Below are 27,368 nucleotides of genomic sequence, written 5' to 3'. Positions count from 1 at the left end.
ATGCTTACTGTAATTGTTCTGTTTATACTCTTTGCGTACCATAATTGTGCTCTCTGAATGGAGATCCAGTTCTTCTTAAGCAAAAGTTACGGATCAATTAAAAAATAAACAGTCACCATTCACAGCTGTTTTTAATTTCTTGTTCATTATCTCTACTATATACATTACATCCAGACACCCCCTCCCTTTCACTTCTAAACATTAAGACTTTAATACAATATGTGATTATCCCTATTGCATAGTCAATGACAGAAAGTACACTCAGTGGGTGGGTAATGGTGTTTCTTTTGTTTTTTTTTTGCAGTCCCTCAGGGTAATTACATTCTTGCTCTAAAACTTTCATCAGGCACATAGTTTGGCTTCATCCCTTTAGACTAAAGATATACTCTGTGTTGATGTGAAGCAACTGTAGCAACTGTCTGGTTGGAGATCAGTGTATGGAGTCATCTGTTTTTGACCAGCGATGATGGTTCTGCGTCGACTCAGAGCGTCTCTTACTATTGTTGTAATAGTTATTGTTTTGAAATGTGTGTGTGTATGTCTTCTGGTAGGTTGATGCTGAGAAACCAAAAAATGAGACTTTTAAATAAAGTGCAATACCATAAAATCTGCAGTATAATACATAATTTCACTCAAAGGAATAGTTCAACCAAAAATGTTAAATTGCATTTACATTTAGCTACTCAGCTCATGTCATTCCAAACATGTATTATTTTCTTTTGTGGAAGAACAAAATACTTTTTTACAGAAGTTCTTGGCTTTTCTTTCTCACAGGGCCATTTCTAGCTATAAGTGGTATAATGGGGCTTTTCCACTGTACTGTACAACTCAACTTGACTCTGCTTGCTTTTTTGGGGTTTCCCAATGTGGATAGTACCTGGTACCCTTTTTTTAGTACCACCTTGGTCGAGGTTCCAAGCGAGCTGAGCCGATACTAAATGTGATGTCAAAATCCTGCAGATCCCTGAATGGTCCCTGAACCGTCATCGTCAGGGAGAATCATCACTACAAGCGTCACTGGATTTCTGACACGTGACATCAACCCGCTAGTTTTAAAGTTAGCAACAGCGATAAAAGTATAGTTTGTTCATTCGACTTTCGAATTGTGAAAAATGAAATGCAAAACCACGCCGTGGTCAATAAACAAAGTTCAGACGGTCCACTCATTAGCGATGAGCGAAACAAAAAAGTCTCTCAGGAAGTGTCTCAGCTGTTGGCCGCACACGGCTAACCATTAAGGAAAAGTGGAAGTGGTTTGCCCAAATGGACGCTATCTAAACCGGTGAGCAATGGGAGGGAGAGTGCCCTGGACTGACTGGACTGCATTGATCCACGATGGAGGATGGTATGTTTTGTTACATTAACTCTATACTCTGCTTGATAGCTTCACTTTATTTAGTTGACCAACTACTGGAAGCTTGCTTCTAAAACAACCAGGCCAATTTAACTGTTACACTTGTGTAAAATCACCATAGCACAATGAGCTAGTAGCTAACAGCTAGCGGTTGTGTTATTGTTTTGGTAAGTTTGTGTCATGTTTAAGATGATGTCACAACAGTATAGTCGGCGCAGCTATGACGATCAGCCTATAATCCCACCCACGTTGAGATGGCACTAAATAGCAGTGGAAATGCAAGTTCAGAAACGTAAAGCGAGTAGAGTTGAGGCGAGTCGAACTGTAACGTGCAGTGGAAAAGTGCCATATGTGGCTGCTAAGGGGGGCCCCTGATGACCTGAGAGGCAAGGGAGAATGTAACTACAAAGAGAGTGTTGTAGCTAAATGTGACAGGCACGCACGCGCACCTACAAGTTGGGAGTGGGGGGAAAAAAGGAAGAGGAGGAGAAACGCAACCAGACCACTAGTAAGAAATGAATGTAAGTCTGTACTACGTAGGATTTTGTGTAGGGCCCCCATATGCCCAAATGTCCCTGAAGTGTTGAAGGTGTGGAATGATATGGGGGTGAGTAAAAAATGACAGTATTTTAATTTTTTGGGTGAACTATTCCTTTAACATCTATTTAATCTGAAACTTGGTAACAGTGACTTACGATTTATGCATGTGATTTTGGGCTTGTCCCAGTGGCCGTCTCCTCTGCATCTGATGGTGGGAACATGTCTCTGGATGAAACCGTCCTTGCAGTGGTACCTCACCAGGGAGTTAATCTCATAGCGCGGCTTCCTGCTGCCATATATACTGGCATCCTTTACGATAGGTGGCTGCCCGCAGGAAACTGTGAGAAGTAAAGTAGAAAGGCAATGAGCTCACATCTGGGTGTAAGATGCCTATCGGCCAAATGAGGAGGAAGAGGGGGTCTCACCTGTGCCCTTTTTGCAGGTAAAAGTCAGGTGGTAATTGCATGGCACATCATTCCATTGGCCATTCTCATGCCAGATCATCACCACGCAGTCCTCACCAGTGGAGAAGAAGCTGTCTGGTTGACCCTCTCTCCAATTCTCAAATTGCTAGAGCAAACAGAATGGAGTGTGATTTAATTCAAGATGGTAATGAATTCCAAAACACTAGTACAGCAAGGGGATGTTGTGTTTTTCAGACAACTACAAGTTTGTTCTACATCATGTGGCCACATGAGGGCACAAATATCACATGTAAGAATCAAAACAGATGCTCTTTAAAAGACATCTGGTAGGGTTGCATGGGACTTTCCTTGATCAAGGAAAGGGGGTGAAAGGTTTTTGAAACTGAATGTTTCTATTTGCATGTGTTTAACACAAACACACAAGCCCCATTTCAGATGCAGCAAGGCAGTAAAAACATGCATCGATTTTTTCATCTAATGGTTGATGCACAATCATTGTACTTTATATTAATATGTCAAATCAAATTTGTATGGGCTATTGTTTTTGAGGAATATCTGTTAAACCCTAATGCATAGATTCAAGATGCAAGGGTCTGAAATCTTTAGCAAGTTTTCAACTGAGGCTTGTTGACTGTAGGAAAAACTAATTGGGAGTGCAAACTGCAAATGAAGGCGCAAACTGTCTGCTTGATGGTGTATCCCTCAATATAAAAGATCAAATTTAACAATATGATTAACCACAAATACACAGGAAACAAATGCCCAACACAAAACATAAATAAATAAATCAATGCACCAAATAACAAAAAAAAAGATATACACCAAATAGAACCAAATAACAAAACACAAGCAATGTACACGTTCTATTTAGGTCCTTCACAAACTCAGTTGCCTTCGACCAGCTATCAGTAATAATTCATGAAATAGTTTGTGGTAAAGCATTGTGGAATCTGGTAGGGCTGGGAAACAATTCCAAAGATCAATTCCGAGGTGTTGGGAATCCAGAGTCGACTCCACTCAGGGGAATCGATTCCGCTCAGGAACATGATATGTTTGGACTGTGTTTAATTACATACACTAATACTAAATAAAGATTTTAAAGGGATGACAGCTAAATGACAATACCTTGACTGATCAACAAGCATTTTGTAGTCGATCAGTCATCAGTTTAATATCCAATATGTTTGTTCATCTGTATGAATTGATCTCAAAAGACCTATACTGTAAGATTCCACTTTGCCTCCTTTTTAATGAAGAATCAATTGGAATCGATTCCAAAATCCTGGAATCAAACAGCTCTAAAATCTAGCTGTGGAGCATTCCAGACTTAGAATATCTGAAAATAATAATAATAATGAGTGAATAGTAATGGATGTACCTCTTGCCATTTCAGTCTCTAGGCACTGGATTAAACCACTGGAGTCTTATGGATTAAATGATGAGAAAATTTTCATTTTTGGGTGAACTATCCCTTTAACCATATTCCTAACTGAACCATGGTTGCAGCAAATGTTTATACAAGAGAGTTTCACAGATTGAAGAGCAACCAACATCCTTCCAAATGTCTGCGTGCACTTAGATGGACTGCAAAAAATGCACCTTGCATCTGTTGATTAGGGGTTCTCATTAATTTTAGGATCAAGCAACCTCATTTAATCATGTCCAATTCCAGCATATAGCTTTTCCCGACTCATATCTCAGCAATGATGTTGCCTGGAGCACAGGTATGCATCTAATGAAAGAACCTTATTAGGATGTAAATAATGACTCATCTTACCATCGGGCTGCCATCTGTCCAGCGAAAATCATTATCAAACATTTTATCATTTAGCCCAATCCACTGGTAGTCATGTCCCATACCTACAAAACAATTACATGTGTCAATTCATATCTCTACAATATTAGCCCCTCATCTCAAATATGGAACACTCATGTCTTGACACAAATAAGATATTTTTTTTCCTCATATAAAGTTTTGGAATATAGCGCCAGGGTCATAATAATTCAGTTTTTAATTTTTTTTCATAATCTTAGTTTACAGCCCCCCAATATGTCACAATATGCTTTTGTTGCATGGATGTGATCATTGTTATCATTCAGCCAAACATCTCCTTTTGTGTTCCAGAAAAGAATGAAAGACAATGGTTTGGAACAATATAAGGGTGAGTAAATGATGTGGAAAATAAACCTTTAATGCCAGGCTGTGGTATGTATACCACTCTCAAATGCTTATAGTTCAAGTAATTAAGATACAGGGTGTGTCATTTTAAAGAATAGTAGCTAATGGATATGATAGAAATTCTATAATGAGTATCTGTTTTTTGTAAGACATACATTTAACGGGAACCCCAAATACATAACCTGTATTGGATATGGTTCATGAAACAGGACACTTACCATTTACAAAGAGCTGTTCCTCGTGAGACAGGATGCTGGTGAGATGACCAGCATGCATTCGACACTCTCTTTCAGCTGCTTCCCAGGTGCGCCGGTGTGTGAAGTATTTATAGCAGTGGCTCTGAAACTTGTGCCAACCAAAGTCACAAACCTCTGTATCTGAAGGTATGAATGGGATACATTGAATTATGAGAAACACACACACACACAATAGCACATATTTTTCTTTAAAAGAATAAAAAAAAAATGTATTTGTCAAATATTGGAAGCAGATGAAATCACCCTGCTGGTTTACAGGTCTTAGCTGGTTTGAGCTGGTCACCCAGACTGCCCAAGTTGGTCTTCAGTTGATCATTCAGCTTAACTAGATGACAGGTGCCCAAACCCCATCTAAAATTAGCATGAAGACCAAGGCTAGAAGACCATCTTGGGATGGTTTAAGCAGGTTCTCAGCAGGAAATGGCATACTTTTTCCAATTTAAAATATAATTTCTACATGCTAGGTTTAAAAAGTGTTAAAAAGTGATTTTCTACTGATTTAAAATATATGCCCTAATATCGGTTTTGACCATAATACCAGCCATTTTGGTGCATTCCTACTAAAAATAATTAAATAAAAAGCCTTTTATTTTAACTGTAGATGCTTCTGAAATTCGTGATATAACAACAAGCAACACACATCATGCATGAGTGCTCACAGTCACATCTATCTATCAGAAAAAATGTCTCATGGTTGACTCCTTAGCGATTATCTGGAGTCTTATCCATAAAAAAATCCTGTCTTTCAGATTAAGTACAATCAGTTTTACTGCAGAATATAATGTGGACACAGAACCGTATCTGTAACCCCCCAATGACCGTAGCGCTCAGCGTGAAAGCTAAATGCAAACAATGGCATCTAATGAGGCTGGGAATAAAACACCACTAAACAAGGCCAAGTAAATCATGTCAGATGCACAACTCATAGTTTTATCTGACTCATTACTCTCATTCACGAGTTATTTACGTTATCTTTTTCTTTCAAATCCCTAACTCTAAGTATGAGCTATGCTAAAAGTTTGCTCTAGCAAGTAATTGATTAGAAATACAGTCCAGATACCCAATACTTGCAGGTATAAATAGTTCCTCCAATTATAACTGGAATTAAATAATGGCCATACCAAATATTTATACACCCCTGCCCCAGACCCTGAGTTGACCCTCTCTACTGGGTGGCTGGGGTTAAAGTTCAGGTGGTCTTGTTAAATGGAGCCAACTCTGGTCTCTGACTGTGGGAGATTATAAACTTGCCTGCTCAGTGCTGTAAGGTGATATCTATGATGATGAACCATGCCATGGATGAAATAAGGAAAAAGACTGCAACCACTAGTCAATGATAGAAACAAATATTCCATTGAACTGCATACTGCTGCTGCATGCTACATTGGCTGTGTCATCAGAAGATCATTTTTGAGTGGTATTGTGACTTGATTTATTAAAAGTGAAATAAGGGTCTTTTTTATATTTCTTTTACATTACCGGTACCACAACTGCAAAACTGAAGAGTTCTTGACTTTTTTTTCTGGTCTCCTGACTTTGGCTAACAAGCAAACAGATGTCCTCAGAGGTGATGTTTGTGCATGTGTGTGCGTTTGTGTGTGTGTGTGTGTGTGTGTGTGTGAGAGAGAGAGAGAGAGAGAGAGAGAGAGAGATTAGCTCTGCTGAGTAATGGCAACAATATTTTGGATGAAGCTGGAACCAATTCATTGGGGGACCAACGCCCAACATGATTGTCAAGTCTGTGAAAGTGTGCGTAAATGTCAAGTCCCGAGAAGGTTAATAGCCCTCTTCAAAGTAAAAAAAAATATATATATATTTTTTGAGCTTGCTCACATACGTAAGTCCTGATTATTTTTAGAGTGGAAAACCAAGGGTCCCATAACAAGAAAACCCCTACACGAATGTTAGGGAGTTGCTATACTGGAGCTTGTCCCCAATGTGATTTGGAGCTCACATGAGCCTCTTCGAGACATATTGACGTATTAATTGGTTCCAGTTGATTTCGCAATATAGACCCATGTTCCAATGGCAATCTCGCTCTTAAAGGGGCCTCACCTTTAATTAAGGGAACAGCAAAGAAAGGGCCAAGGAACCATTGTCAGAATCAATCTCACAGGAGAATGACTTGACTTCATAATACTCAAACACTGAGCACTGTCCACAGCCATGTGCAAAGTGCTTCAATATTTTCTGTCTCTTTTTTAAGAGATGTTTGCCATAATTCAAGCCACAACAGATGATCCAAAGGGATTTTCTCATGTTTTAAGTTATGTACTGTTACTCAAGGGTTGAACACACATTTTGGTTGAGTAATGGGAACTGACTGTGAAACGAGGCATTCAGTAGATGTCAACAAGGCACTCTTTGTATGTAAATGTGATTTGACTGTACTTCACTTCATCCATATCAAAGCTTAACCCCTACACAAAGCAATGCCTGGCCAAAGACTAAAATAAATGATTAACCTGGCAATACATTTGGCACCTACATATACAGTACAAATGCTTCATTGAAATCTAAATTGACCCCATTTACTTTCTTTACTTTCTTATATCCTGGCTTAATGAGTAGAGACAACTGTATGCAAGCTATTCGTAGATTGATTACCATGAAAAGTAAACATTAGCTCTGCGGTACTTTCAACTTTTCTTTGAACGGCCTAACAAAAGATAATTGGCTCAGCCAATGGCATGAGTTCAGTACCTGTTTGGCAGAATCAATGGAAGACAGGGTGAGTATATGGGAAAGTGGTTTGAAAGTCATTCATTTAGCAATTCTGTGTGGCGCAGAATGGCGCTAATGGCACAGAAATTACACACTTCAGCTTTAATTAAATTAGAGTAAATTAGCCACTTTGACCTACCAACCAAATTGACCACTTTCCTGGTCATATTGTGCATGATTCATCAGTGCATATATTGATCAATAAATATCATTTGGCTATTCAATCAAATCCTGATGGCCAATCCTGTAGTGTTTTATGCTGAATATTGTGTTTAAGGCAGAAATCTGTGACATTACGGAAATTCAGTGAGTTGTAAATGCCATTTAATTCTGTCTTTAATTAGATTCTAAAGCCCTCTAAAAGTCACAACCCAACTTGTGAAAAATAGTGCTTGTGTGGAGGACAAATATGATGAGGATAATGAAGGAAAATGCACTCATCATTTACCTAGCCACACTAATGTGCCTGGATTCATTCCAAGTAAGGCAGTGAGTTCAGTGAAAAGGAAGAGGCAGTACCGTCTCTGACATTGTGCCCTTTTTTCTGAACCCTATTGTTGACACAAATCTGCTTTAGTTTCTCTGGACACCAAACCACACACCCTCTGAAGGATCAGGCCTGCCAGATGTGGTGAGCTCAATGGTTTGGTTTGTCTGAGTCCAGACTAACAGTTTGGAATGCATACCATATACAATCATTGGTCCAGTGGAATAATTAAACAGCCATAAATCAATATTTATAAAGCACCTAATGTCTGCACCTTAATACATCATAACATATTCCATCCACCAGCCTGTAGCAATAATATGAAAACTAGGTAAGTTGTGTTTAACTTACAGTGGAAGCCTAGTAGTCATTTGTGCATCACCGGAAACAAACGTTTAATGCATTCATCAAACTATTTGGAATGTAAAACCATAATTATGTGTGTTGGGATGAAGCTAGTGTGATTTGCTTACTAGAACTACTTACCAGTCTACTATCAACCAGCTAGTTAATGTGTAAACTGCAAGCATTCGGATGGCATGCCACAGATGCTGTCATTGACATTTAGTTGTAAATAACAATCTGCTAGTAACCTACTAACAGGTCACATACACTATCCATAGACATTAAGATGTAATAGCTATCTGATAGCCATAGGCTAGCATGCAATAGATACTTTCCATTAAGTAAATCTGCTAGCTACCTGTTAGCAATAGGATGCCACAGAAAATGTCCATATACCTTTAGTTGTAAATAGACCAAAATACTTCAAGAATTTCATATAATTTCCCAATTAAATTTATTGCAATATGTTAAATGGTGTTTTCATACCTTGTTCACAAAGGGCTCCTGAATAGCTGGGCAGACAGATGCAGCTGAAAGAGTTTAACCCATCAACACAAGTAGCTCCATTGCGACAAGGGTTGGACTGGCATTCATCAATGTCTGCAGGAATTTGGATGTGATGAGAAATTGACACTAATCTAGGAACTCTGAATCTTTAACAAAAATGAATAAATCTGAAAATATTAGAGCCTTCCTACCATTTTCACAGCGTTCCCCACTGAATCCAGGCATGCAGACACAAATGTTTCCTTTTCCTTTAAAAAAACATGTTCCACCATTCTCACACAGACTGACTGAGCAAAGTGTGAGGCCTGAAATAACAAAATAATGTTTATTACTCTGTAAATGGTCTATGGACACTATAAAGCAAAAGTATTTTTTTGTTTGTAACTTCAAGAAGGGAACAGTGGTGAAAATGAGCAAAATGGAACTCTACAAGATAATCAATATAAGCAACACTAGTGGCACCAAACAGAATTACAGTCTTTTTCTCTTTTTTTTGAGTGGCCCAGCAAAGCATCATTGCCTTAACCAAAGGCATGAGTTTGGCAAGGGCTACCTGTCTGTCTGAACAAGTTTTCAAACCTGTTAGGAAACAGTCATTATTTTGGGAATTCTGTCTGATACTGGAAGTTGTGCAGAAATTACATACAGCAGTTTTAACAGTGTGAAAAAAGTGATACTGTACCTTGTAAATCAACCATGTGGCTCTCAACAGTGTAGCTGGCAGCAGTCCAAGGTTCTGGTTTTCTTGTAGTGAACTCATCCATGGATGGTGGTTGTCCCTCAACGATTGAGGGACCTGCCTCAGTGTCATAATCTACAAAATCCTTCTCAAATGTCACAGTTGGTGTAGCTTCGGGAGTGGTGAGAATTTCTTCTGTAGCAGTCCACTGACTCGTTCCTCCACCCAAGACCTGGACTGGCACTGGTTCTGTAGAAATACTGAAGGTGGGAAGATGAGAAACTGAAATTGAAGAAGTGAGAGGTTTCTCAGTTGCGTAACCAAGTGAAATTTCTTGAGTTTTCTCCTCAGAAGTCTCTGATGAATATACTGAGGTGGTTGGTATTGTTTGGATTAAAATGGTTTCTTCAGAAGAAAACATTGCTCTTAGACCATCAGTGGGCAGAATGGTGGTCACTGGAGTTTGGGTTGTGAATTGGGACTTTGTCTGAGTTTGGACAGAAGTAAAAGTCAGTACTGTTGGGTCTTCTGCAGAGCCTTCAATAAATTTAGTTGCTTCATAATCTGCACTAATCTTCCTTGTTTCTTCAGTTTCCTGAATGGGAAGGGATGGCACTGTAGTAGCAGTGAATAGTTTCATTGAGTATACTTCAGTTGGCTGATCACCAGAGCTCAAGTCCTCAGTGATGGTAAAAATTGTGCTTGCATCCTTTTCAATCTCAGGCCCCAACAAAGGACTTTTGGTGGTCATTTGGTCTTGTCCACTCCCAATGTCTTCAGTATAAAGAGACTCTGTAGACTTTGTAGGAGACTTTGTTTGTGTTTCTTCTCCTAAGACTTCCTCCTTCTGAGAAGTTAAAACAATACGAATAGTTGGTTCTGCATTCAGCACATCCAAACTAATGGGTTGCCTTGGCTGATTAGAATCAGTATTTGTTAAGGAACCTGTAAAGTTGTCAGATGAAACAGTAATAGAAGGTGATTGAGTTGGGTGTTTTGGTTCTTCGATTGGAAATAAATCTTGTCCCGAGCTCTCTTCCTCGGCTGAGGTTGATCCATCAAAATCTTCTGTATCTGGCTGCCTTTTTCTGCCAGTAGTGCTGGGTTCTAGAGTTGTTTTTAATGTGAAAAATGGTGCCTTGGTGGAACTATCCACCCCATTTTCTTTTGTAGTCTTCTCTGGTTCAGCTATTTCCGTCTCATCGGTAGCTACCACATCTGAGTCCTGAGATGTAAATGTTGGTAGCACGTCATCCGCAGAACCTTCCAGAGCGGTCAATTCCTTTTCATCATCTGTTGGCTGCATCCCCGAACCCTCTTCGTTCATTGGCTTTCTGAAGGTTATGGTGTGTAAGGGCATCTCATGGCTTGGGGATTTGGTTGCAAATGTGGGTAACTCTGCCATGGTTTTACATTCAGAGCTCTTTGTTGTTGTTGTTTGGGGCTCGACTGTGGTTTTCGTTGTTGAGCCAGATTCACCCGTCTCATGGGATGATCTGGTGCCCTCAGCCTCATCAATAAACATGCCAGTCTCATAATCAAGGATGGTTTCTCCCATTGCCGGAATGGCGGTGTCAAACTGGTCTCCTCTAGCTTCCTGAGTTTGCTCAATGTCCGGTTTCAGAGTTAGCTCATGTTTTCCATTGATGAAACTCAATTTTGGGGTAATGGCAACAGAAGCTGAGGGATATAAATCAAACTCTCCACTGCCCAAAGGAGACTCCATTTCACCCAACAGAGCAGCTGGTTTATCAAGGAATTTGAGAATTTGAGAAACTGTTGACAAAACAAGAGAACCCATCATGCATTCACATTAAAACTTTAGAGTGTTTTAGAGCTAGCTCTGAATTACCACCACATAGTACTGTAAAGCTTGGTTACATTTTCAGTTCCAACTATATGTTGACCATTTTTGAAGACACTTTACTGATGTCTTAGATACTGTCATGGTTGGGGAAAAATAAAAGGGCCTTAAAACTCCACCTAAAGGCAAGAGTCTCGCTTGGGGCAAATAAAACTCTTGGGTCAATTGTGATGTTAGGCAGTCAAGATATTACTGATTAGTTTTACTTCATACAGCAAACTGCTTATTACATATTTCATTCAGTGATATGTCCCTATGAGACCCTAAAAACAAATGGCTTCTACAGTATATCCAATTTCAGCCACCAGATCTTTTCATTTTTAAACTGTTAAAAAATGTAAGAATGTGATTACTTGAATGTGAAAATCCTTATATATATAATAACCCCAAATATGCTTTCCTTTGTGAACACACTGGCAGCCACATATGGTAACCTGATGCGGAGGTAAGGGAAAGTAATTAGCTCAAAGTTATTACATCGCTGATTGATGTTTTAAGGGGCTTTGCCATTTGACCTGGGATCTATTTGTCTCTCATGGCTTTGAGAGCTAATCTCTTTCTCTCTCTCTCTCTCTCTCTTTCAAACTCAACACCTTTCCCTGATGCTTTACTAGAGTAATGTCACTTTAACAGTATCAAATGGTTTAAATGGGTCAGCTGATTAATGTTGACCCACAGGACAGACAAGACAGGAATGCTGTCTGCAGCCCCTGTACAATGTTTATCAACTTCTCTCTCTCTCTCCAGCAACACGGAAAGTCAGTTAAGGTCATGGGAAAGCATGGGTGATATTTTTCCATGCTTCTTTGTTATGTAGGCAGCACCACTTGTTTGGCTATACTTCTGGATGAGATAAAGATTTGGCACAAGCCAGCTATCAAAGAATCTGCATTTAATCAAAAGACAACAGATGCCAGGTTTGAAAGACAGCACTGGGCAGCTGGACAGAGCCAAGCCTGACCATTCTTCAGCCAAGACCTGCATTAATTTGCATCTCACTGTTTCCTAAACTCAATCACTAATTAACTGCATGCTGCTTTGGACAAGCAACAATCACAGAACATTAGTGTACCGAAAAATGACAGGACAAGCAAGTCTGGGTCATATGAGCACAGTGGTCTTGTTTGGAAGGAAACAATCACCTGAAGATTTGATTGAATGCTTTACAACAATAATCCAGAATTTATTGGCTCTGTTTGCTGCTTTAAAAGCATTTACATTTATTCATTTGGCAGATGCTTTTATCCAAAGTGACTTGCAGTGAATTCAAGGTATATCTTTTTTCAGTAGGTGTTCTCTCGGAAACAAACCCATGGCGTTGGCGTTGAAAGCACAATGTTGTACCAGTTGAGCTATAGGTACACCAGTGAAAACTCACTGGTAGTGCTATTCACTTGATCTTCCTACATCAACTTAACTCACCCTATTTAATTGTGTTCCTATAGCATAGCACTGTAAAGGCCAAAGTAACTTTGGTTTACCATTTGTACCTTTTCTCGTGCACACTGTACATTGTGCAAATTTCGTCATCAGCATAGTACATGGCTGCGTGCAGCCTAGTTGTTTCTAGACACATGGACAGTTTGAGTCTGTTCACTTCATCTGCACATGCAGCTAGCTTTGACTATCATAGAGAGTATCACAAAGAAGTCATAATGTGCATTTGTCAAACACGTCCCTATGGGCTTAGGGTTAAAAAGATAATATATTTTGAAAGGCTAGGGATTGACCATTCGAGAAATGTAATGGCATGCAGAAAAGCAAGTTGTTTTGGTCTGTCAAATGCAAATGTAATTGCACTAAAAATGTGACATCTCCTTGAGGTGAGTCTTACCTGAGTGGTTTTTGTCTTGGAAGTTGACTATGAGGATATGGAGTGGAGACTGTTTTTTCATGTCCAGTGGACTGTCAATATCCTTTCTAGTTTCCGTGTTCTCAACATTTATGACCGTTTCACTTAAATGTGGTTTTATCATGGTAGACTCAGCAATGACCAGCCCTCCTTGAGTCGTGTTTGCTGTGGTTTCATTCTCTTTGTACACGATGGCTGGTTTTGCTGTGTCTTCTTGGTTGACCATAACAAACACAGTATGCAAAGTAGGAATTACATTATCAGGAGTGTCCATGTCTCCACTGCTGCTACCCTCTGCGCTACTTTCATTGTATTCCCCATGAGGCGTATCCATCCCAGGGTGTCTGCTTCCTGTGGTGGGCTGATCTTGATAAGGATCTGGATATGGGGTAATTCCAGTTGTGGTGGGGATTGAGGGTAGCTGATCAGGTAAGACAGAATCAACAGCATGGGGAAGTGCTTGCACCAAGACACTGTTCCCATCGTCATAGTCTTTGAATGGGATTTCTTCAGTTGGGGTAGAAGTGATGGCTTCAGCAGATGGGTAGGCCTCGGGGGTGGCTTTGTGGTGTGGAGCCATTCTTGCAGAAAACATGGAAGATGGCTCTTCCGTGAAGTTATGGGCTTGCGTAGAAGGGGTTGCTCTAAGGGAAGAGACTGGAAGGGTGACCAAAGGAATTAGAGTTGTCGTAGTCTCTGTTGTGGGCACAGTTATAAGAGCTGTTGTGGGCACAGTTGTAGGAGCTGTTGTGGGCTCCCATGCTGGAAAAGAGAGAGAGAGAGAAAGAGAGAGAGAGAGAGAGAGAGAGAGAGAGAGAGAGAGAGAGAGAGAGAGAGAGAGAGAAGAGAGAGAGAGGAAATATGTTATTTTGATTTGAAAAACCCTAAAGTGAAGTGTGCAATTTATGCATCACTAGTGGCAACAAATTAAATTGCAAAAATAAATAGCATGCAAACAGGTGTTTCAAACACACTTCCTCTTGTTGTTTGGACAAACAGGTTGTCCTGCCCCAAAATCATGCCATTGGTTGAGCCAGGAGTTAACATATCCATCTACTCAAACAAAAAGATCAGTGTTTTGTTACTCTCTTTGGTAAATCAACCTACTAATGGCTTACTATAATTGTACTTAAAACAGGGATAGGAGAGAGTATTTTACAATCGAAACAACCTTTAAATCAACTTTAAAAGGAACATGTTTTAAGTTAAGCTTGGTAGGTTTATCCAAAATGAGGAACAAACAGTATATTAACATTGACCATGTTAGTACAATCACTGGCAGCACAGTCCTGGTAATTTAGTCATGGAATTTATTTCAAAGCCAACAATAGCAGAATAGTCTAAGCATTTCTTTGGATAATATGAGTTATTTTAGGAAAATGGCGTACTGTGTATGACAGGGTAGAACTTGACAGTTTATATTTATTTTCAAACTCCAGTTTCCTTTCCAGAACTTTTTGACTTGTTTCATGTGGCCTGAACACATTTTGACTACAGCAGGTAAATATTCTTGAATAAAAGCAATAAGACTGTTTCATTAAATAGGTGCCAAAGTCTTTGAATCAAACCTTAAAACATTCATGCTAACCCAGATACAGGGTCTACATTTTTATAAGGGCTGAAATGTTTAGTCGACGTTATCGACAATGTCGACAATAAAAAATTGTCAACAAAACGTTTTATTGTCAAATAGTCATTTGATCTCATTTATTACAACATGAGATCCCATTAAACTCTAATGATGATGCGTGAGAGCAGCACTGCAGTTCACGCCTGACTGACGAGTGGAAGAATTACACAGTTCACAGTCCAGATGCACTATAAACCTTACAAACTACTTCAGGTGATGTAAATCACAAAATACAAGGGAATTATACTGCACAATTACTAAATAAGTAAATACAGAAGCACACTCATTGTGGAATAAGCAGAGCAGGAGCTCTTTAAAAGATCCACCCTGGCATTACATCTTCAATGCAGTTATGTTTAATGCATTATAGCTTTATTAAAGTTCATTTAATACGGAAGCAGATCACGTAAATAACTACAAATGCCGAAACTGGCATATCTCTGTGCGGTCAGTGCCTCCTCTTTGAGTTGTGAGAAGTGTCCCGATCTAAGGGGAAAGACTAAAACTGTACCCGGCTGATGTACACTCTGTCACGGGGATGCTCATCCCTCGAGCCTGCACGCTTATTGCAGCTAGATTATAACGTGATGGCTCGTGACTTATTGAATCATAATATGTGTCACAGTGCATTTCTTATTGTGAAGAAAATTGGCAGCTTTATTAATTAGAGAGAGTTTGTTTTTTTGTGAGTTAATGATGGATTGAAAATGTATCTTCGCCTTATTGTATCTATGCACTGCAACAAAATATGTTTAGTTTTGGCTGGTTTTCCAATATAAATATATAAAACTCCTTTAAAACAACATACATTTTCTTTAGCAGCTATACTTCAGAAGAAATTTTTTTTATCTGAGAACGTTGAATATAATATTACAAATACAAATATTTTAAAATATCTAAAAATCGTTTGAAAAGATGCATTCACAAGATGATTTTGTCTTGTTTATCGTTAGTAAGCACGTTTAATTCAACCTTTTAAGCCAGGGCACAAGCTGAATAATCAGTTTAGAGCTAATGATTAATCGTTGCAATAATCGCAGAATAGTCGAATAATCATTCTAATGATCGTTAGATAAATCGATTATCAAAATAAATGTTAGTTGCAGGCCTACTTTTTATTGACCAATATAAACACTTAAACTCTTGTAACTTCTGACTCAATAATGTTCACCCCTCTCGGTTAGCTGCTGTGCTCATGACAGACTTGTTGGTGGGTTTCCAAAGGTTTTGCTCAGATGATCAAAGATTTTCTTGCAAAGGAAAACGCACTAAAATCTGAACAACACAGGAAACCCATTCATGACGGCAAGTTTGGTAGCCAGCCATCTGGCTGCATGCAGCGGAGTCATTTATACTTATACTTGGAAACATACAGTACATTTTTTTTAACACTTGATCTCATTTCATGTCCTTAATGCATGTTCTCGAATGCATTGAACTGACTGAACTGAGTATGGTGGACAGTAATATAAAACAAATCTTTTATATAAATCAACACCAGGTTTGTGGAGTAATCAGGATGCAAAAAAGGTAACCGTATTCCCCTACAGTTACACTAAAAAATTTTTATCAGAAAATCAATCCACTTTGGAAAAAATGTGGATTACTTGCAGGAATACAATTGTAAATTTACAACAAAAGAAATATACTACAATGACCACAACTGAACATTGTGCTTTCCTTTCGTGGAAAAGTAGCCATTAATATTCTTTCTACGATAAAACAGCGCATTTAAATGGTGAAATTGTTTTGCTGGCTTTATCTTGCCTATCTGTATTGCTTTTCTCTTGTCTATATTTGCATGTAGTAATTTGTAACAAATATGCTTTTAAAGCAACCACTTTAGTAACTTAGTAACTCTTTTCTGACGTTTAGTGCATTTGATCATTTTTAAATAATTTATTGAATACATTTTAGTATCCACGACATTTCATCTCACAGAACAACTGAATAATGCTGAAGTTATGCAAAGCATTGTGAAACAGTCCTTTCTTGCCTGCCTTCTTTCTCCCTCTTTTACTTTTTTCTTTGGTTTCTTTCTTTCAGCTACACACTAATGAAAGGGCTATGATGGTACAATATCTCTCAGTTGCTCAGTGTGTAGACAAACAGCCAGCTGTTTGACGTTAGGGGCATGTCCTCTTTTTCTGCAGCCATCTCTGATGTAAAACACGAGGCATCTTTTTCCCTTTTAAAAGCACAGGAGGAAGCCACATCCCCCAGCAAGCCCTTGTTGGTATATTATATTGGGGCACTCTTGCCTTCCGCACTCTTTTCCTGGCTTACCCAGAGCACTTTTGTTTGTTTTGCGGTACTCTGCGGTGGAAGCCCATTTATGAGAAGTGCTTCAAGACCAGTTTCATGAAACAAACCGCAGCTAACAGGAAAGCCACAAATTCCCAAGAGGTAGGGGGTGAAAAGGAGATACTTGATGTAAATTTGGATTAAGCGCATGTTAATCATTGTCTTTGTTTGTCCTGTTTCCATTTTCCTTCAATAGTGACGACTGAGGTTGAGCAGACAGAAAGTTTACACAACCCCCAACAGGATACATACAAGGTTCAAAGGCCATAGGTGGTCTGGGCACAGTAAGTGACCTGAAAACAGGTCAGTTAGTTTGCCATTTTACGGCACATATTTGAGCTAGATGTTGGACAGGAGTTTGGCAGATGAGGGGCTAAAATGTGAGGATGCCCAGGAGAGAATGCTTATGCTGCTTCCACCCAGCTACAAGAGAAGGGGAAAGTCAACCCAGAGTCTCTCAGTAACAGCTGTTACAAAATCACAGCAAAACAGAAACCTCCCTTCGTAATAAAAACAATATCTGTGATGGGGGATGTGTAAAATGAAATGTAGAGTGCACATGTCTATGTAGTTAAAGGTGAAATGTGTCATTTGTTCAATGTTTTTTTGAGGTTAAAATGCAGAGACAACTAAAAGACAATCAATGCTGTAATTTCTCGAAAAAGTGTAACACTGTGGCACTACCAAAAGATTATTCAAAACATTTGTTTTAGCATCCCAACCAGCCTGATGCCGCATCACTGGCACAACCAATTGCATGAGTCTGGGGACAGGACTATCTGTTTGGTCTACTAAGTGGCCATTCTCCATAAATTTGCGCCATTCACTTCCATTGTAAGTGCCTCACAGTAATCTCAATATTTGTTGTTCTTTTTTTAAATCAACATTATACCACAGATGCTATTGATTGAGCTTAACTTGTATTAAACCTGGAATATTCCTTCAACTTCAACTTCAAAATATGAGTCTCGAGAAACCTGCATCCTGTTCTATTCATTGCACTGCATCTAGCTTTTTTCAATGCTATAACGAGCTAAAAATCACCCCCTACTGGTAATAGGAGGAGTTTTGGGGAAAATATTTGTGGAACAAACATTGTAGGATGAGTTATGCATTATACTTAGGGTTTGGGGTTTAGAACAAGCCCCTAATGCGAAGTATGAGCAATAATAATAGCGATGCTTGCCACTAATAAACAATTTTCTGCAATAATATTCATTAGACAAACACATTATTATCGTATTATCTTGGTGCATTAATATAGAATTAATTTGATTTGCGGTCACAGTTGTGCAAATTTTGTCTGTTCTATAACAACTTCCGAAATGAGCTGAAGCTATCCATTTAGTACAATATATATTGTGCAAATAATAAAATAATGTAAGCATCTCATGAAGTCATACCTTTGAAGCAATAAGCTCCAAACTTCTCACTCGGTAAGGGAAATCCTGTTTGGTTGAGGTAGCGGTACATTGTCCTGATACCCAGCTGTCCTCTGCCGCACTGCCTTTTTGGTACAGAGATAGGGTAGCGGGCGCTGCCGTCCGACAGCCAGCCAAAGTCGCAACGGTCCATGCCTTCCCTCCAGGCTGCGTGCAGGTGACCTGGTGCAGCTAAAACTGCATCCTCTCTCTCACACGCCTCCCTGGCTTCATCAAGAGTCATCTTAGTATTAACTGCTAGGTAAAACACCTCACCTGAGAAAAGAATCACATATATCCAGTCAATTTTATTGTTACACATCATGTTTCCCTTTCTTTCAGTTCACGTTGTTTATATTCTACAGGCTCAGTTCCACAAACTAGTGAGCTGCCTACCTAGACAACATATTAGGTGACTTTCTATAGATGCGCTCCAGATGCTCAGGCTGTTCCAAACAGCTGAAGTTATAAGCTAACTAAATAAGTGCAAATTTTAAGGAAGCCTTGCTAACATCATTTGTGGATAAATCATTTGCTATTACGGCAATCTCAGTGAAAACTTTCATCCAAGATGTTGGACAGAGTAAAAGTCAATTTTAATATAACTGTATTTTATTGTATTCAGAAAAGTTTTTATAAGAATTTGTTCCATCTAGTTAAAAATGGACGTCTTCGCCTATTATTTCATTGTGCTGTGTATATTTGTTTGGCCTGTTAGAGTGATGACCCATTAGTTTAGCGAAATACAAACATCACACTTTATTGGATCAGCTTTGAGGGTTATGATGCATTCATATCATGTTGGAATTACACAAATTATAAGTTGAAAACTTGGCTAAAAGCATCTGCTAAATGAATAAATGTACATGTAAACCATAGATAGCAAGCTAGCCCGGTAGGATTCTCTATATGGGAAAATGTCAGTAGCTGACTTCTTTATTTTTATTTTTTTATTTTCTCCCGTTTTTCTCCCCAATTTGGAATGCCCAATTCCCAATGCGCTCTATGTCCTCGTGGTGGCGTAGTGACTCACCTCAATCCGGGTGGTGGAGGAAAAATCTCAGTTGCCTCCGCGTCAATCCGTGCATCTTATCACATGACTTGTTGAGTGTGTTACCATGGAGACATAGCATGTGTGGAGGCTTCACGCTATTCTCCGCGGCCTCCATGCACAACTCACCAAGCGCCCCCACAGAGAGCGAACCACATTATAGCGACCACGAGGAGATTACCCCATGTGACTGTACCCTCCCTAGCAACCGGGCTAATGTTGTTGCTTAAGAGACCTGGCAGGAGTCACTCAGCATACCCTGGATTCAAATTAGCAACTCCAGGGTTGGTAGTCAGCGTCTTTACTCACTGAACTACCCAGGCCCCTGTAGCTGATTTCTAAACTTACCCTGAAGTTTTCCTACATAGCAGTACACATCATAAGTCTCAGAGGGATCTCTGATTCCATATGTTCGAACTCCTGGCTTCATTATCATATCTCCATGGCAACCTTCCCGTGGCTTTGTTATTGGATATCTGTAAGAACAATCCCAGATGTGGTTTTTATATAAACAATATAGATAACATGATTGTGCACAGAACAGACAATGCTATGCCAAAAGTGAACCCATGTCTGGTTTCCAGACATTTTGAGTTGTAGTGCTCGTTTAGGGGATGCAAGTTAAATTCTGGCCAATTCTTTCCACTCTCTCTATAATCAAACAGTTCAAAGGGACTGGAGCTAAAAATCACCTGACGGTTTGGTCCGCCAGCCATCCGGCATCACACTGGTCAAATCCGTCCTCGTAAGCTGAATTTAGCTGCTCAGACGTGGCAATGGTTGCACCCACATCAACGCAGGCCTGCTTGGCATGCTCAAAATCTAAACTGTAGCGACTGCTGTTGGTCCGGTAATGAAACACAACACCTGTGAAAATACATGAGCAATGCTGGTGAAATTCTGAAAATATGACCACATAAATCAAATGCCAACAGCATTGACATTGTTGAGCAAATCAAACCATGTTGTTGTTATTGTGTGAAAATTGGCAAACACGAAAAGAACACCATAAAAGTTTTGATCAATTTGATTCACTTGATAGAACTGAAGTGATATGTTTAATTTCGCTAGAGTTTGTTGTTTAAGCACTTTGGCCAGATGATTACATTTTGCCAATGCTTTTGCCAATATTCATTTGAATGTAATGAATCACAATGAGTCTGATTTGCTTGTACTGGGATTTGCTAGTGAAATGACCTAGAGCTTTTGAAAGGTGCTACAAAAATTTTCATTATAATATTTTTTTTTTATCATAATGTTTTGAATACATGGCAATTGCAAATGTGATCATGCCCTCCCAAGATATAATGAAAACAAGTTAAATACAAATAATAATAATAGTAATAAAAACGATGTGAGGATTTGCTATATTTGCAAAGGCCTGCATTTGTAAAAGAGCTTTAAATTTGCAACCACAACAACAAGCTGTTGTTAGGCAAAAATGAAGAATCATTGAATTGTTCAGCTATTTCAGGACCTGTCGTGTCTAAGACTGAACATGATCAGAATAACAATCACTCTCACAGCATTAAACAGCAGACAAATATCTTCCATCTTTACTGTCTATATCACTCGACTCCTTAAACACTTATTTGAACTCTTTCTCTTTACAGTATATTTCAATATGTTACTCTTCACTAAAGGCCATTGTCTCTAATAACAGCCAGTTTTGCTGACAAATGATGTTCCCTTAAATTCACACTGTAGTTTTTTTCAAATCTGATCTTTAGGACCAACTGTTTTCACTTGCAAGTGATGAAATCATATCCATTCAGATAGTGTACCCAAAATCTGGTATATCCACATAAGTTGCCATAGTTTTACTTAAGCACCACCACTGAATTCACTATGTACAGGAGAGATTGTGGTGTTAAAGTGTTTTTCTATGTTATAATCCTTCCCCCAATCACAGTTTAATATGCAGATCCATTATATGCCGACATTCAAAGGTTGATTGCTTGGTAAGGAAATTGTAAAAGCTATGCGGCACTATCACAGAACTGCTCAGTTTGATTGAATGCCCTGACCAGCCTGACACAATAACATTGGCTCAACAAATGGCATGAGTTTGGGGCGGGGCTATCCTTCTGGCCAACCATTGGCAGACATGGGAAATTTTGGGAAAACTATTTGAAAACAGTCATTACTTTTGCAATTCCATTTAGTGCCACTAGAGGCGCTAGAAATAGCACAGTTCACCTACAACCGTATTGTACACTTTCAAATATGTGTTGTTTTTGAAAACACTGACTCATTTACTATTCAATAATGCACAGTATATGACAAAATACTGTATGTATACATTATATACTGTAAATGTCACATCACGAATGACAACCTTTCAGAATGAAACGCATTTAATCAGATTTCAAACCAAAGGTGAATGTGTCTTGGACCTGATTTTATTCAACTTTATTAACTTTAATAAATCGCTTCCTGTCAGCAGTCGACGCATCAGTGACATTAGCGCAATGGCGCATTCACGCAAAAAGTTGGAAACGCACGCTATGTATACAACAGAGGAAAGAACGTCTTGTGAGAGTTAGTTCATTTCAAACAGAAATATAGTGCTGGCCAGAAGCAACGATTTAAAGATCAAAACATTTTAATTATCGATTTGTTTCTTTTACACCAACCTATCAGTTTGCTACAGAAGACATTAATTGATCGACTCATGCAGATTAATTTTATGCTGCCTAAATACGCCTTTTGGACCATCAAACTGCCAGCAGCCCGATGGCACCCATTTATTTGCATTGTATGGACAAACTGAGCTGAAATCTGCTTATAAAAATCTTCACTTCGGTTCTGCTGAAGAAGGTCTAGGATGGCTTAAACGTTAGTAAATCATGAGAGGATTTTCACAGAAAAGTTGGCGTGTCATATCAGAATGGAGCCAGGTGATTGGGGGAGAGGGGTTCAAAAAAAAGTATGAGGGCTTGGTGATGTCAGCAAAGAGGGAAAAGTAAATTCAGAGGTAGAATAAGTTATTACATTTTGACAAAAGATTACAAGAATTATGCTTTTTACTTACAGTAATATACCAATGAATCATGCAACATTACACCAGAGAAGGGATTTTATGGGTTCAATACAAGTTTAGCTCAATTATCAGCATTTGTGGCATAATGTTAATTACCACAAAAATAATATTGACTCGTCCCTCATTTATAAAAAAAATAAATAAAAATAAAGCAAAAATCACAGTAACAGTAAGACTTGAAGGATGGCCAATTTTAATTTCATGTTGACGTTCAATTAATAATTCACCAAAAAATGTATATTATGCCATCATTATGAAATCACAAAAGGAGAAAAAAATGAAAGTTCTACACAATGAAAGTGAATGGTGACTGAGAATTTCAGTCTCTAACATTCTCTTACAAGGTCTCCTTTTATGTTTCCCAGAAGAAACTAAGTCAAACTGGTTAGGAACAACATGGGTGGGTGATTAAATTATGACAGGATTTTCATTTTTGGGTGAACTATCCCTTTGAGCATGTGCTTTTGTACAGCAACACTTACCATTGACATCCAGGGAGACTGAATCTTGAGTGTCTTCAATGCCGTGCATAACTTCACAACGATAGACTCCCGCATCACTGACTCTGAGCCTCACTACAGTCAGAGATGCGTCGCCCACGTCCTCAGGGTGGCTGGGCACTGAAACCCTGTCCTTAAACTCCTGCCCGATCTTGATGAAACCATTCTGGGCCACCAGCACCGTGGTTTCCGTATCGCCCTCCTGTTTAGTCCACTTGATGCGGAGATGATCGAGGTGGGCGCTGGAGGCCGTGGGTGCAGCAACTGTTGTGGTGGTGGTGCCAGTGGGGGGTGGTAGGGTGGAGAAATGGCAGGGCAACACCACCTGCTCCGCCAGGGAGACCCGTACTGGAGAACTCTTCTCTACCTTCATCCTGCGGACTGTTTATGGAATAGGAAACAGATGAAGAACAGGTGGAGAACAGGTGGAGAACAATGGCGGAGACTTCAAACGAGGAACCCAAGAGCTGACATTTGCTTATAGACACATCAAATGATCTCATGAGCAGAAAATCTTTTGTAAGCGTTTACAAACACACTACAACATACATCAAAGTGCAGCTTGGACAGAGATTGCAACTCTGAGTGCTCATGATGCAAGTCTGATTAACTGTATGTTTCTCATAAAGAAACCTTAAAACCTCTTGATTTAAAGGCTACTTAAAAGCTTGAATTTGGTTTTGTAGGCAAATATAAATTGTGTCGATGTATGAATTTCTTTACAAAAGAAATGATTTATTTATTTAAATGGATAAATGTGGGCAAGTGTTGGAGTGGATAGTGAAGGAAAAGGAGCTAACAGGTGTCTAGAATATGGGAACTTAAAAAGCATCTTAGGATGCACCTCATGAAGTTAGTTCAGAATACTACGTAGGGTGTGCAGAGTTGTCATCTAGGCATAGGGTGCATACCTTTAACATGTTTTGTCTCTACAAAATTTCCATGCTTCCATTTGTGATATTTCATAGTTTTGATGACAACTATTATTCTAAAATGTAGATTTTTTTTTTATTTTTTATTATTAAATAAAAATAAAGAATGAGTAGGTGGGTGATTCTTGTGGAACTTGTGAAGTAAATGTTCTGAGCACATTTTACTACAAAATCAAAAGAAACCAAAAAAAAATAAATAAATAAATAAAAAAAATAAATCATATGGAAAATGAAGCCTATTTAAGGGCTTTTATCTTTCTTATTAAATTGTGAATTTTTGAAATTTTTATGCAGATTTTACCCCCCAATTCTTATTACCACAACGCGGAATAAAGATGGTCATTGTGAGATTCTCATTACCGTAATGTGAAATATGACTATATAGATATTATTGTAAAGTATTTATTATACATCATGGTCGCACTCCTTTGGTACCTCCTTTCATTTTCGCTTACTTTAATTTAAAAATGCACTGTAATAAATATGGTAAGAACTGGTATGGTAATGAGAATTAGCATTAAAACAATGGGAATAGTACTATAAACCATCTGAATGAGATACTGTAATGACAATTAGGGAGTAAAATATGCTCAAGTGTCCCGAAAATAATGTCACAATGCAAAAAACTCTTAACGGCCCTAAATGTTCCATTTTCTTATTGCAAATTGTAACTTCTGTTTTATTATTATTATTATTATTTATTTATTTATATTATCTGGGGGTTAAATATGATTAGGACATTATCTTAATCTTGTATGCTATGAAATTAAATATATAAGAAGTTTAGTTAATGTTATAAACATTGATTAAAGACATTTAAGATTATATTACAAAAATCTTGCAGTTGAATGCTAATTTAGTTTAACTTCAAGAAACCTCCACACAAAGTTGCACATTAATCATCTTTCATGCAGTAGTAAGTAGTAATTTAGCAGACAGGAAGTTATCATTTAGCATGCAACACACTGGGGGTCCAGAATGATTGGAGGTCAGCCTACAACGACTGCCTAGACTCTGGAGAGTCTAAAGAAAGGAGAAATGCATCTTTATGATTTTTAAGTTGTGTTAGTGGATAAGACCAACATTTTAAGACTTACCATCCTGGGTTATAGCACTGCAGGCACAGACTAACCAGAGGATATGTTTAATGTCCAAGAACATCTCAAATCTGTAAATAAATAATTGAAACCATTTCATTTTTTACAGAAAAAAAAATAGTTCAGCTATGAGATTTCATTTCTGCTCAGTTATATTTGCATTGGCATCCACAGTTTGTTTGTAAAGTGGGTTGAATTCCAAATTGCTTGTGTTTAATGCCTGTCTATGTCTTTCTTCCGGGTACAACTAGGACTTTATACACTATCTGCTTGCTTTTCTGTCTTCCATCACTAATTCAATATAAAACTTTATTAAAGCATGCATTTTTTTCTTGAACACCATGTTTTAGCCTATTCATGTGTTATTACTATCTATAACATGTCTATAAATGCTTTATTCATAGTAATTGAAAAGAAAATGCATATTTTTGCTCTTAGTATGACATGATAGTCCCAGCTAGACTAGATAAAAAAATATTCATACTTTATAAATATAAATATGATTATATGTGACAGCTGGTGGATCCAAATCCTGACTGTGGTTTAAGCATTGAAACAATGACAGTGTCAGTGTACATTTAGTACACATTCTCCAACACTAGAGAGCGATACATCAGGCATCTTCACGGACCACTCACTAATTATTAAAAATGCTGTGAAAATCTACAGTTTGAGAACTGCGCACTAAACCTTATAAATGCGTAATAACGATAGATCAATCAGAGCAAACCGCATTGAAACCAAAGCTTATCTAAACGCATGGCACCACTGATATCACACTCTCTGTTATCACATTAAGGCCAAACTGGCATTAGAAAAAGATAATGATGAGATCGTAGTAAGTGGCTTTCCATTGAGAAGAATGCCAAACGCAGATGTGTTTAGATTCACCAAATACAAGCACTGTTGTGAGTACAAGAAAGTCCACCAAGAAACAAGGAGACCAAGTAAATATTGTCTAATGATAATAATGGTAATGTATAAGTGACATGCAACTCCAAGAAATTCGTATAGTTAAAAAGTTGAATTAGATACTTGGTAACACTAAGATGGAATGGAGCAACGCAGCAAGCTCTTAGAAATAACAGATCAAATTAATATTCTACCCTTGCTAATTTAGACATTTATCTAAAATAAATAAAAACAAATAAAAATGGTATCTTGATTGATTGCAGACTTGTGGTTTATTTCGTTACCATTTTTGTTATTAAAATGTTAATAAAGTACTTGTATGATAAAATAGTCAGAATAATATTGGTATTATTATAATTAATGAACGTTTAATAAACGTACCTTGTTATTTTTTCCAGTAGACAGTCTCTACTATTCCCGACTCTCCAAATTCGAGAAACCGTGTGGATCCAAATATTTCTAATGCTCTAACACCAATGAACAGACGTTTACTTTCCCTGGTGCCAACGAAAAGAATGAAGACATGAGCCGGCAGAAAGTTCAAATTCCGTATGTCTACCCATGATTTCGTCAGTTACTATAGGAGGGGCAGAGAGTGCCCACCCAAAATGAATCTGATTCATACTGGAGAAGAGGAACTGGGATGTTCGGCTCACTGTACTTCAAACTGGATTTGCATCCCTGATAAAACTAGTACTAGATGCTTCTATGTAATGCAACACTGCAGAAGTTTCTTAAACGCGCAACTAAGTAATAAGTATTACGGACGAAGCACAAAAGAGGACAATTTGCGCACAAAACGCATAAGTCCAACTGCGCGTAAAAAATCTGTAACAGATCGCCAAATCGTTTAAGACAGTGAAAGCCTTCGTTTTACTTTCCCAAGTGAACCCAACACTCAATATACAGATAACAGATGCATACAGTACGCACTCCAGAGTCGCAGATTCGTGCGTAAAAGCGCATTCGCGGCTTACTATATTGGTCTGACAGCGCAGATCGGGAGAAGGTGCTAATAGAGTTATTAAGAGGTGTGAAGGTGACCAAAATACTCCTGTGAACTCATGTGAACTGCCCAACTCCAACATAAGAGCTTGCTTGAGCTTTCCACACGGGGGAGAGAAGGTACCGTTACCTTCTCTCACTAAAATCACTATTCAACAGTTTTAGCCACTGCAATGGGGTAGGTGATAACTGAATTTAAATTATAAGTGTAGCCTACAACTTTTTGATATACAACATAATTCGATGTTAACATTTCTATA

The 27,368-nt window shown here is 38.5% G+C and overlaps 1 protein-coding gene across 1 annotated transcript; it reads right to left on the bottom strand.

The window, feature by feature from the left end:
* Window positions 1-285: 285 nt before the first annotated feature.
* On the bottom strand, window positions 286-26,879 carry vcanb (versican b). Its single transcript, XM_052116037.1, has 15 exons — window positions 26,485-26,879; window positions 25,192-25,262; window positions 23,145-23,543; window positions 20,312-20,486; window positions 19,968-20,095; window positions 18,551-18,844; window positions 13,196-13,975; window positions 9,501-11,273; window positions 9,010-9,123; window positions 8,798-8,911; window positions 4,717-4,875; window positions 4,097-4,179; window positions 2,320-2,464; window positions 2,050-2,232; window positions 286-558 (listed from the first exon to the last, which is right to left on the bottom strand). Exons 2-15 carry the CDS (start codon window positions 25,253-25,255, stop codon window positions 431-433), a joined length of 4,539 nt encoding a protein of 1,512 aa, XP_051971997.1. The 5' UTR covers window positions 25,256-25,262; window positions 26,485-26,879; the 3' UTR covers window positions 286-430.
* Between the last annotated feature and the right edge of the window lie 489 nt (window positions 26,880-27,368).

Source organism: Xyrauchen texanus, chromosome 43, assembly GCF_025860055.1.
Source record: "Xyrauchen texanus isolate HMW12.3.18 chromosome 43, RBS_HiC_50CHRs, whole genome shotgun sequence".
In the NCBI taxonomy this organism is placed as follows: domain Eukaryota; kingdom Metazoa; phylum Chordata; class Actinopteri; order Cypriniformes; family Catostomidae; genus Xyrauchen; species Xyrauchen texanus.
The sequence above is the reverse complement of the archived record's forward strand: the minus strand, read 5'-3'. Positions and strand labels throughout refer to the sequence as shown.

Coding starts and splice junctions, on each gene's coding strand:
- vcanb (XM_052116037.1), bottom strand. CDS start 25,255: ATGTTCTTGGACATTAAACATATCCTCTGGTTAGTCTGTGCCTGCAGT. Junction 20,096..20,311: donor CTGGCGGACCAAACCGTCAG/GTGATTTTTAGC, acceptor TTGTTCTTACAG/ATATCCAATAACAAAGCCAC. Junction 11,274..13,195: donor CCAAGACAAAAACCACTCAG/GTAAGACTCACC, acceptor TTTTGTCAACAG/TTTCTCAAATTCTCAAATTC.